This window comes from Prunus mume, linkage group LG8 (genome assembly GCF_029339155.1).
Source record: "Prunus mume cultivar Tortuosa linkage group LG8, ASM2933915v1, whole genome shotgun sequence".
Classification (NCBI taxonomy): Eukaryota; Viridiplantae; Streptophyta; class Magnoliopsida; order Rosales; family Rosaceae; genus Prunus; species Prunus mume.
The window spans coordinates 7,035,465-7,047,923 of NC_142705.1; the positions used below are offsets into that span (position 1 = coordinate 7,035,465).

At 36.5% G+C, this 12,459-nt stretch overlaps 1 protein-coding gene across 1 annotated transcript; it reads left to right on the forward strand.

The window, feature by feature from the left end:
• The first annotated feature begins 8,592 nt into the window (after positions 1-8,592).
• LOC103340291 (uncharacterized) lies at positions 8,593-9,820 on the forward strand. The gene is given in 3 exon segments (XM_008243682.2): positions 8,593-9,322; positions 9,325-9,345; positions 9,348-9,820. Coding segments are annotated over 3 exon segments (876 nt in total). The 5' UTR covers positions 8,593-8,610; the 3' UTR covers positions 9,491-9,820.
• Positions 9,821-12,459: the final 2,639 nt, after the last annotated feature.

Below are 12,459 nucleotides of genomic sequence, written 5' to 3' on the forward strand. Positions count from 1 at the left end.
AAACATATGCTGCGATTGTGGACTTTCCTCGAGCTAGTCGCATTTAATATTTGGGTCTGTCAATCCAAATATAAATGCTCACACCAAATACTTTGTTTGATTCTCAAAATTAATCAGGAAAAACACTTCGTGATGGCATGCCTGATTCATCTTCTTTTCTTTTTTTGGTACTAAGAGTATCCACAATGATGTTATCTATTTCTTAGCTAAAATTTAGCTAAAAATATAAGAAAACTATTTTAAGAGCTCTCTAAAAAATTTCAACTCCAGCCATATTCCCTAATTTGGAGAGTCATAAATACTATAACTCTTTTTTGATTGGTCCATCTCTATTATAAAATAAAATAAAAAATGGTTAGCATTAAATAAAAGTTTGAAATACTCATTAAATAAAGCAACATTAAATTATAGGGAGCCACTAGGAGTTCTTTCTCTCTCCTCAAATTTAGGAGCTCCTAGAGAACTCCCTATTTTAGGAGGTGAATAGGGAGCGTGGTTGGAGTTGTATTTTTATCATTTCTCCCTAAAATTTGTCTAAGGAGATGGTTTAGAGAGCCTATTGTGAATGCTCTAAATCCCTTTCTAATGTGCTAGATTTTGTTGGCAGAAATTTTGTTATAAACGGTACTTAAAAAACCATCCATCTTAACCGTATCTTGTCATTTAATATTTCTAAGCCAAAGAACAGTGACCCGGATAGGTACATATTTCACTAAATAATTTATTGAATTTTTGTTCCTTAAATTTTAATTCAAATTGATGGTGCTTAGAAAACAAACCGAGCTTGATTTGGGAGTTTCTATTTGTCTCAAGGGTTAAAGCTAGCACAGCTAGCTGGCCACCTAATTCTTTATTCAATGTGAGTGATGATTCATTAGCATGTAGCGAAGTGTATGTTTGAGGCTTCACATAACAATTGGTGAGTCTGTCCATGTGAAAGGTGAAAGATTTGATGCCGGACCTTATACATGTCAAGTTGCTGTCGAGGTTTAGACATTGGAGCCATTGACTGTTTCATCTCACCATTTCAACCTCTTTTTTCTCTTGCAAATATTTTATGGAAATGCAATGTGTTAAACGGTGTTGTGTTCTGTTAATATACTTGAAAACTAAGATAAGATTACAGGATTAGGAGCTAGGTAGCTAGATTGCGTGTTTTAGCATCATGATAACATCATCATTATTTTAATAATTAATTCAATGTCCTGTGGGATTTGATTTGATATTTTCCCACTCGTTCATTTTCATCAAATAATATTCATTTCATTCATCCATTAGCAGTGTGAATCGCGCTGTGGAAAACCTCTGAGCAACCACAGCCATGCCTCATTAGTTGATAAATCATGGCCCATTTTGAGGTGTCTAAATCATTACATGACTTAAATCCCCCAAAAATGATAAGTTTAGATGTGCTAGTGGACCACCACTTCAGGCCAAAAAAATCATGTGTATTTCCGGCCAAGTGATCACTGTTTACCTTTCTAAATCAGACATGCATCAACTTAATATGTCTGGACCCCGGATATTGGAAACTAAAACGACTGCCTCACACAATTAAGCAAAGTAACGGTCAACATCTTCAACTGCCACCTGTAAAAATCCGCATTCTTGATCTCGCCATATACGAATACAACACGTATCATCATAACGTGTCACGAAATTAAATTTTAATGCATGTTATCAATCAAAAAAACAAAACAAATCATATCATATCATAGAAAATCCAACACAATTTTAACGCTCCTTGGCAATTATAGCCCTTAAAAACTGAATAGAATTTTAACTACCATGGGACATTTCCCAGAAGGGATTGCCATGCATAATGGGGTACATGCACATATTTCTGGTTTAGTGTGAAAGCTCTTGTCATGTTAATTTACTCTAATTAATTACGAGTTGTGTAAAGATAAGTTGTATTTAACGACCGCCCAGATTGATGATGAAATCTGATTGCTTCTTATTGCTCGAAGAGACACACAAAAATTCTTTTAGTTTACCTAAAATTTAAGACGAACAAAAACTAGATGATTATCATCAAAGATGTAGACATGTATATTGTATAATTTGTATTGACCAAAAACCACAAATGATTCTTGTAGTTCACGGTTATTGATATCGGTAGCTATCGCGCTTTAATTTTATCAATTTAATTTGTTATTATTTCTGATCGGATGTTCAGTTTTTGTCAATTTGAATAACTTGGCGTCTACTTGTACGTCAAAAGCCTACACTGTCACTGAATCAAGAGGCTAGTTTGGCCGGAAAGTTTGAATTGTAGTAGGAGAGAGAGGATAGCCAGAAGATTGATCGTTCAAAGGGAACAGTCTTTTTTGACAAAAGATATGTCTTAGTTTTGGCTCACAATGCACATCATTGAGGAGGGTCGTCACCTTTTTTATTTCATTGAATTATTTTTTGTTTCATTGAATTAATTCTCTTTTGTTTTTTTTAGACTATAAACTGTTTACTTTTGCAATTTTACTATGACTTTCTTTCGTTTTGTACGTATTTTCCTTCCTTTCTCTTGGCATTCTGATCAGACGATAGAACATTTTTTACACGATTTGAACAGAGAGAGACATTTCATTTTCACCTTCCTGAGACCTAGCAAACGTGATGTCATTGTAGATTATGACTAGCAACCATGCATGCACCCGTTATACACAACGATTGTCTCACATATGAGTAGCACTAGCACATGACCATTAATGTAAAGATATGATAGCATTTTAATCAAGTCACTCAATTTAAAGATATGATTATCCATTACTTAATGGAACTGAGTTCAATACTATTTTAAATATGTTTCTAGTTAGCTAGTTCACATATCTTAATAAAGCTTACTTGGATTATACGTAAAATGACATTAACCCCAAAAAACAAAAACAAAAACAAAAACAAAAACAAAAACAAAAACAAAAACAAAAACAAAAATAAAAACAAAAACAAAAATAAAAACGAAAATAAAAACCAGTACGTTTGAAAGCTTCACGCGACACTTCCATCTTAACTGACATAGAAATTTTGACTTGAAATACAATTGCTGTATGAAAAAACAAAACAAATTTCATAAAAAATGATACCAATTGCAAGTACGTAGCTGTCAGGAATGTAGTAAAGCGGAGGCAGTTCATGTTTGGGGTCGAGGGGCTTCCAAAGTCTTCCACCAGTTTTTCAAATAAAATCAATACAAGGACTTTTGCTGCTGTTTTGCTGATTTTGAGCCAACGAATTATAAAAAAACTTCTCATCGAATTAATTGAGACTCCCAGTTTGAGGGAGATGTAAGTAGCTTGGTTTATCACAACGCAAACTGCTTGATGTGTCTTCCTTCCTGCAATTCCACCAGAGATGAGCAATAATTAGGTAAGCCATTCACATCATTCCTGTCTTAATCAACACACACTCGCAGTTTCATCTTTGTTAATGATCAAGATGGGCAACACATGTTTTGATCTTATTGGAATCTGACGAAAATGACATCGTCCACGAAAAGATTTCACCCCGGCAATTGAAAGTGTGAAAAACCAACATAAAACAATGGACTGTCTTTTAATTGTGGCTGTATTCAACAGAAGAAAAATAAATATAAATAAAATCTAGAAGCTTACTTGTGACATGGTTCATATGACTATATATAGCCGGACAATTTCTTACTTCATGTTTAGTCATTGTGACCTCACCATCAATCTTCCTCCATTTCATGTCAATCTTTTTACTTCTCTTGTTGCATAATGCTCTCATCACCATGATGGATCCATTTGCCTGTGCTGGTGCTAAAAGCTGCCAAGAGCTGTTTCATCTCATGTTTGAATTTTTTTTAATTTTTTTAAATTTGTTGCCTTTTTAATCATACAATTGTTGATGAGTGAGTGGCATATACTAGTGGTGGGAACATGTCACATTTCAGATAACATTGTTTTTTGGATTTTCTCTTTCACTTCCTAAAAAACAAACCTCAAATCTTCAATTTGTTGGAGCACACACAATTACAAAACTTGGTGGGAAACACCCACAATTTAATTTCATTAAGTTCCACATATATATATAGTTATTCTCTTATCCAGATGTTCGCACGTTATTATTGTGCGGATGCCATTGTAAATAAAGAGGAAAGCATGGAGGAGTAGTGAAAAATACATGCCCTAAAACGTACACCTCAAGTTATAATTTGAAATCATTTTTCTTGTCAGGGAACTTTTTCCTTTTTGTGCAAGAATTTTGTCAAGATGAAGAAAATTTAGGCCAAAAGTTTCGGCCATTAAAGGCATGCAGTAACTCTACTGCTGTTGTTGCTTATGTTATGTATGCATGACATGTTGTGGACGCGTTTTTTTTTTTTTTTGTGTTGATTATTATCTGCAAATAAATGGTCGTTTTTTTTGACATATGATCTCGTGTTTGACGTGTTCATATGAGAGTAAGTGCGGTGTTTTGACGACCATGAATTGTTTGTTGGGTGGTTTGGCATTTTGCAGAGTTAGGTGTCTGCACAATTCAGATTAATTCCAGAACACAAAGCTTGGAGTGGACCTGACCACCGTTGTCATGCTAAATCCATCTAATTACCGAACAAAACATGTTTAATTAATTAATCAACAAATTAAGTGACGGTGATTGTTGAAACAGAGAGGTCAAGAACCCTTCTGTGGGTTTTTTTCTTTTGTTCTTAATTTGGTTTTGCGTCTCCTATGGATATTTGAAACGGTCTCAGCAAGATCACCCAAGTTCCACTATCTGAGATTTATCACAATAAAAAAACACAAAGGGGAGGATGAAGTTCACTTTTTTTATTAGTTTCAGAAAGAAAATTGAGGAGTTGATGTGGAAGTTTGCAACAAAATCTTAATATAAAACTACAATGCTTTTGATTTGGTCAGATTGTTTACTTGGGTGAGTTTTCTTTCCTCTAGATGTGAAACCAGATTAACACTTGATGACAATCTGACAGGTCAAGTAATAAGATAACGGGTTACGTAAATGGCTAAACAAAAGTGAAACAAACGAGAAAATAAGCATATATGTCATATGTAAACCAATGTTTTCAAAGGCGAGGCGTATAGGCGAGGCGTTTTTAGTAGCGCTATGCGGCGTAAGCCTTGAAGCATTGAGGCGTAAGCCTTTTGAACATTAATTTATTTTAGGGAGTTTCACTAAAACACCCAAAATGGAAGCTGAAATTATAAAAAAACCCAACATCCAAAACACTTTATAAACACACCCAAAACTCATCATTACACACACTCAAAACCCATTTATAAACACACCCAAAAAATATACAATTGTTGACTTTGGGGTTAATTTTGAGTGTGTTTCTATGTTTAAATAGTGTTTGGATTTTTTTATAAATACATGTCTAGAATTGGGTTTATTTATAAATTTGTATTTATTTTAATAACAAAAAGTTATAAATAATACAACACAACTAAATTATAGTACTAATTCATATTTTTGAAATATATTTATACAACATCAAAATATTAATTCAATTCATTCATCCCACCCCACAGAGGCAAAAGAATTTAATAGAAACTTCATAAAACTAGGGAGAAGAGGAACAAAAGAGTGGACAAGAATATCGGGTAAGGGTTATATCCTCTGTGGCAAGGTTATCCTTCAGGTCCAACTTGGGTATAATATTAATGTTATAGTATATAATATATATATATATATATATATATATATACAGGAGCTTCCATTGAGGGATCCTCAAATAAGCTTATTTGAGGGACACCTCTTGTAGGCCCCACTCCGGATTGTATTTCACTAATCCAAACCGTCTATTTTGTACATACTCATTCAAAGATCATCTCTACAAAAAATTACTTGAATCCGGTATCATTTGACTACTCATTTGAATTATAGAAATTTTAGTACTTTCTTGAAGCATCGTGTTCATTGATTTTGTAAGACACAATTGGATGTCGAAACGGTTTCCGATTTGTCTAATTTTTTGTAAGGATGATCTATGAATGAAGACCTTAAAAATAGATGGTTTGGATCATTGAGAAAAAATTTGTAGGGTACCCTAAAGGGCGTCCCTCAAATAAAATTATTTGAGGATCCTCAATAGAAGGATATATATATATATATATATATATATATACGTCCAGGTTATAGTTGAGGGATCAAAACGTGCGTTTAACTTAAAATAAAGAAACCAAAACCTTAAAACGAAGTCGTTTTATTGAAGAAAACCTAAAAAAAACTTCATCTTCTTCATCGCGCTATGGGCTTGCGAATGCAAAAACATTGTCGCCTCGCTCCGCCTCGACCGCCTCACCACGCCTTGATGCGCCTCACTCCGCTAAAGCGTGCGAGCTAAGCAGACAACGCTGAGGCGATTTCCATTCGCCTCGCTCCGAAGCGCGCACTGGGGCGCGATTAGGCATGCCTTTGAAAACACTGATGTAAACATTGTTAGTTTGGGAAGAAAACTAGGGAAGGGGGTGGAAACTGAGGACAAAATCTAACATCACCAATTGAACTGGTGAGAATTGTTCAATTTTGGAGTCTTTATCTCTTTAAGAAGTGATGTGAGGACAAATGTAACACTTCCCTTCCTCACTTTTGTTTTTGTTTTTTAGCATCCAAAGTTCAGAGGCCAGAAATCAAGCTCGAACTCGAGATGAAGGTTTCGATACTTAGGGTTTAGGACTCCAAACCCAAGGTTGATGTGCAGTTTTAGGCTTATAATTTGAGGTTCGAATTGTAAAGCTTGAAGCTCGATGTCTAGTTAGACCATCTCCAACCCTTGGGGTGAAAACTCAAATTTTGAGTTTAGCCTCCAAAAACTATCTCCAACCCATGTATTTTGCGGGGTGAAAATTTGAGAAATCTCAAATTCGGACTGAAATTCCACCCAAACTATTGCCTTGACTGATAATGTTTGTGGTCCCAAAATCTACTTTTTCTTCTTTGTTTTTTACCTTGGAAGCCCACGTGAACAACAAAAAGTGTTGGCCCCATGTGAGTTTTGCAACAAGCTGGCCATTTGATTGAATCCCAACCGCTACTTTTTCAAAATTGTGCGGTGCTCTATTTTTTATTTATTTTTTTAATATTCCAACAACTATAATTTGTGTCTACCAAAAATCTTTTTTTTTTCTCCCTTTGTTTTCCTTTCTCTCTTTGTTATATTTTTTCATTCTACTTTCATTCTTATATTTTTTTCATTATATTGTATACTTTACTCATTCTTAACACATTAATTTGTGTCAAGGGTGAAAATTTGAGTTTAACCCCAATATGGTTGGAGATGGTCTTAGGACTTAAGTCTCGAATTTATGGCAGAATTCTAAATCTCCTATTTCCGAGGTCTGAAGTTTGAAACGTATATAATGAAAAGAAAAAAAAAATTGTTTTTAAATTAAGCAGCACTATTGATACTCCATTCTAAATTTTCTTAAGGATATATTAAACTCACATCTTCAAAACTTTATTTGAAAATAACCTACCAAATGCTTTTGTTTTTTTAGTGAAAAAATGTTACTATGTCCTAGTTTTACCACCATGAGGTGTAATGTGTATGTATTGGGCTGTCACATGGTGATCACAAAACTACTTAAATAGCTTTGGGCCACCATAACATTGGATCGTTTTGTTACTTTCTACCGATCAATAATTGTTCGAATTCAAATTCAGTCCACCATCAAACTTGGATCGTTTTGTAATCTGCCACATCCATGGACCAAACCCAACTCTCAACTTTCTTCTTCTGACTAGTCTGATGCATAGACAAAAAGTTTGAGACCAAAAGAAAAAGAAGGCATAGCTTAAAGAAATGGCGATTTCATCACATGGAGAAATAATGGCATGCACCCACAACTATTGGGGGACCTTATGTGGATTGCACTTATCAACATCTCCACCACAAACCTGGAGTCATTATAAACATATATATACTGGACAGCACCACCACCACCACCACCCTCCCCTCTTCTCTCCTTGTCCTTCCATTCTTTTTTCACGTGGCCACCACTTGTATTCTCATTCCATCGTGAAGCCAAAGGAACCTCAAACTCTCGTCCACCCACTTGTGAATTATTTAGTTTATGTGGAAGGAAGCACAGCTGAAACAACTTAATCCTTTAAAGTCCACATTGCTTTTGCTCAAAGAAGAAAACCTAAATTCTGTTTATTTTGACTTGTTACCCTCTTAATGAATCAAGCAAGTTTAATTAGCACGAGAAAGTACACACTAATCGAATTTGTATTGCGAAGGATCTATTAGTGTTCGAGTCTTAGCATCCGTGTTACAGTGTAATGTATGTGAATTTAGCATGTTATCACCTCTTTTAATACGAAAGGTCCTAAAAAAATCAAATTTGTATTAATTAATCTGAAGGGCAGAGATTCGAACGTGCCTGACAGATAAACAAGTTGCTTATAGAGGACCAACTTGAAGCTTTTCAGTACGCTAATATACAACGAAAGTGGTGGGGGGCTTGGGATACAAACAAAACAAAGATGGGTATCTTATATAGAGTTAACCAGAGTGATGGAAAAAAGAGACTACTTTGGCATTTATAAAAAAGGAAAAGCGTGCAGAGGTCACGCAAATAATAAAAAGTGGGGACAAGTTGCAAATTGCGCAACAAGTCATCAAATATGATATCTCACTATTACTCTATGTATGTACTATCTCTTTTGCAACCTTTGGGAGGGGTTAGGGTTTGCTACTTATTGGAAGTTAGTTATAGTGGGAGCTGCGTTGCCAATTGGAAGTACAATATATTCTATTCGAAGAGTATAAAGAGAGTTGGGGATGACTTGGGTTTTTGCATTGATCTCAAGTTCATGAGGCAGAAGATGGAGATTAAGGGCAGAGTGTTTGGAGTTTGTTTAGGTCTTGCTGTTTTTTTGAGCATGTGTTTGGTTGATGGGCTCGAAGATTCTGATGCAATAGATGGTGGCATTAATGCTGGGTTTAATAATGCCACTGCTGCTGCTATCCCCAAGCTGACTGCTTCATCTGATGAAGTTTTAGTCAAAAGCAATAACAATCAAAATGGAGGTGGAAATGGAGGAGGAGGTGGTGGTGGAGGAGGTGGAGGTGGAAATGGTGGTCAAGGTGGGGGAAGTGGTGGCGGAGCAGGTGGTGGGAATGGTGCAGCTAGTGGAGATGGGAGAGGTAAAGGAAAAGGTAAAGACCACAAAAGAAAAGGAAATGGTAGAGGAAGAGGAAGAGGCAGCGGTGGTGGTGGTGGCGGCGGTGGAGGTGGTGGAGGTGGAGGTGGAGGGAATGGCAAAGGCCATGGATGGGGTGGAGGAAGTGGTGGTGGTGGAGGCGGTGGTGGTGGTAGTGGTGGAGGAGGAGGTGGTGGGGAGGAGGTGGTGGAAGTGGAGGGGCGGTGGCGGTGGTGGTGGTCAAGGTGGAGGTTGGGGTTGGGGAGGAGGAGGCGGCGGTGGAGGCAACAACAAGGGTTGTTGGGCTTGGGGATGTGGTGGCCATCCAAAAGCAATTGGAGGAAGGAAAGACAGTCCTTAGAGCTAATGCAAGGTCTGGTTTTGGCCATGCACATTGCATGAACAAACAAACTTTGTACAAGGGTGCAAGAAATTGGACCTGTTTCCACATTTATTTGGATTATATTGCTTTTACTTTCTGAGCAAACTTTTGCCTCTTTTAAGATCAGTATTTCTTTACGCTGACAACGTGATGAAAATGCCATGAAAGATACCCTAGTAGTAGTAGGAAACTTTTAGTGAGTGGTGTGTATGTTGTGTTGAAGAGTTATTGGTGATCTGCCAAACATCTACCTATGCGATGCGAGAGAAGAAACTACGAATAAAAAGCTTATCATTTTATGTGCCTCCATCTCATATGATATGATTCCTTCTCATGTTTGCTTTAATTTGCTCTTTTTCACTTTTAGTGGAACAGCTAATGCTTGACCTTTTGTGTTACAGATATTTCTTTGCACAACTGCACCCAAACTTTTCGGGGAGCTTCTGTAATGAGTGGTTATGTTGAGGGGTTATAATGAAAGGGTTCAATCCAACAGTCCAACAATAACTATGCATTGGATCGAACAGTTATTAAGAACCTTCTTCATTAACCCCTCACAAAATCCCCTCATTCTAGCCTCCCTAAATAGAGGAAATGTAGAAATGTAAAGATTGCATTGACAGGCCTGTAGACAGGCCTGTAGGGGAGTTAACTAGGGCTGGAGAGGCTGCCTTTTAGCAAATCTTACATCTTTCATCATGGGCCATTTGGCAGTTTAAACTCCAAAACTCCGAATGAATTGTGAGACTTATGAGGAAATCTGAAATGTAGAATCACAATCAATCAATGGGCTCAATGATTGATACTAACTGCAAGTGAACTATAAGCCTTGCACCAATATAGATAATGTTTTTCTTTTATACATATCTGCTATGTTATGTTTTTCCGTGTTCGTGTTCGTGTTGTGTGAGATTATATTCAACCCAAACTAGACACATTAACTTATCAAGTTCAAATATATAAATCCAAATTCATTCGCAAATTTTACGCGTTGTGTTGTGTTTGGCCGAATACTTAATTTTTCATGCCTCTTCCTCTCATGCATATCATTTTGTCATATCTACAAATAAGAATCAGATAAATATTCACATTGACTATGGAATTTGACAAGCAAACATTGCCTACTAACAATACTGAAACGAGGCCGAACGTGCTTCTTTCTTCTCATCACATTAAAGCCTAGAGCTTGGGAGTTGTGTTGGAGACCAAATGCATATGCAGATTGCCAGATTCAAGTTATAATAAACACATGCTGGCCTTATAATAATTCTAGATGAACGATCAACTCAACAGAATTTAGACTTCTAATACTCAATAAACAAGTATGACTTGACAATTCCGATGATATTTTCTCATCAAATAATAACTAAATTCAATGGACCTACATATTGACTTTACAAAATCAACTTCAACAATTTTTAAACATATGATAGGATTCAATAATGTGTGGGAGTCGTTTGATGCAGCAATCTTAGTGGTCCCTACAGCACATTCCAGTGACTAAATCTTACTTCTCTTCTACCCCAAACAAAATAGCCATGTCGGCTCAATTTGCAAAGTCCATCGTCAATCACTCACATGTGCATGAACGATTTTCAACTAAAATTCGTCATCGTGCACTTGGGTTATAAATGTATAGCAAGATTCATTTATGGAAATAACCCATATCTAGTTATTTGCACTGCTAGCAAAAAGGTGTACCACTTTGCTAGATTGGATAGACATCACAGCACACAAAATGAAATCAATTTGCATTTCGCAATCAAATTATTCGTTGAGGTAATTAAGTCTAAGAGCAAAAGAGTAAACACAGAGGGATTATTGGAGTGAGCAGGACTCGCACATTATTGGATGGGGCTGATAAGTTAAAACCCTCCCATTTGAAAAGGGGTTATTAAGTACAAGGATTTTACAAGGCAGAGGTCAAAAGGCTGTTGATTCTTGAACAAACATTATGGTCAAAAAAGGTTGGGTGAGGTGGGTACAATCACTACTCACTAGCATGTGGGTGTTGAGAGAGAGAGAGAGAGAGAGAGAGAGAGATCTTTTTTGCCTTCGGATTTTCCAAATGGAGGGCACGAGGCAATCCATCCCACACAACATCACTACTCTTTTAAGTGAAAGGCCGGCCCAAAATGTTGACCACCTAATGTTTATGCAGAAATAAATATCTTAATTAACCTAATTTAACCACGCATCTGCATCGCCATCATCATCAACATCATCATTGTTGTTGATGGCCTCGGGGAGAAAAAACAATGCCAGAAATTTCCTTCTATTTTCTGAATGCGACACATTTTCTGTTATCAAAAGGCATCAACTCGATTCAAAACCCTGTTGATTCTAGCACTCTATGCGTTGGACTTGTGCCACACTTTTCTCTACACGCATAATTTGATTATGTAAAGTCCATTTGTATTTGATTAATGCATACTTCTTTTCTTCTCGACAAAGCAATATTCTAAATTACTCTAATATATATAAACACAAATTAAATTTGAGTACAACGATTTTATTCAACTGACTTAACCTATATTTGCGCATACTTCTTTTCTTTTGGGTCATGGCCTTATTTTTCAATTTTTCACTTGGGAGATATGATAAAGGTTTTGTGGAAGGGAAGGGAAAGCTGAGAAAGTCAAATATCTAAGGAAAATCAAAGGCATGCAAGACCCACACAAGTGGACAAAGGCATCCCTTGTTAATGTTTCACTATTATGGACGTTGGAGAGAGTGGTTGGAACTGGTGGGAGATGGCCATCACGTAATTGCCACTCAACAATTATGGTAGGGCACCCAATTGCCATGGCATGTTGCCTACACTTAGTAATTTCTTATGCGTTTGGGTTTTCTGTTAGCTTTGGTTTTGGTAGGAAGGAGGCCCCTAGGGGCCTGATTTTGAAATGCTCTTTCATTATTATGGCTTCAACCAATGGAAGAAGCTAACA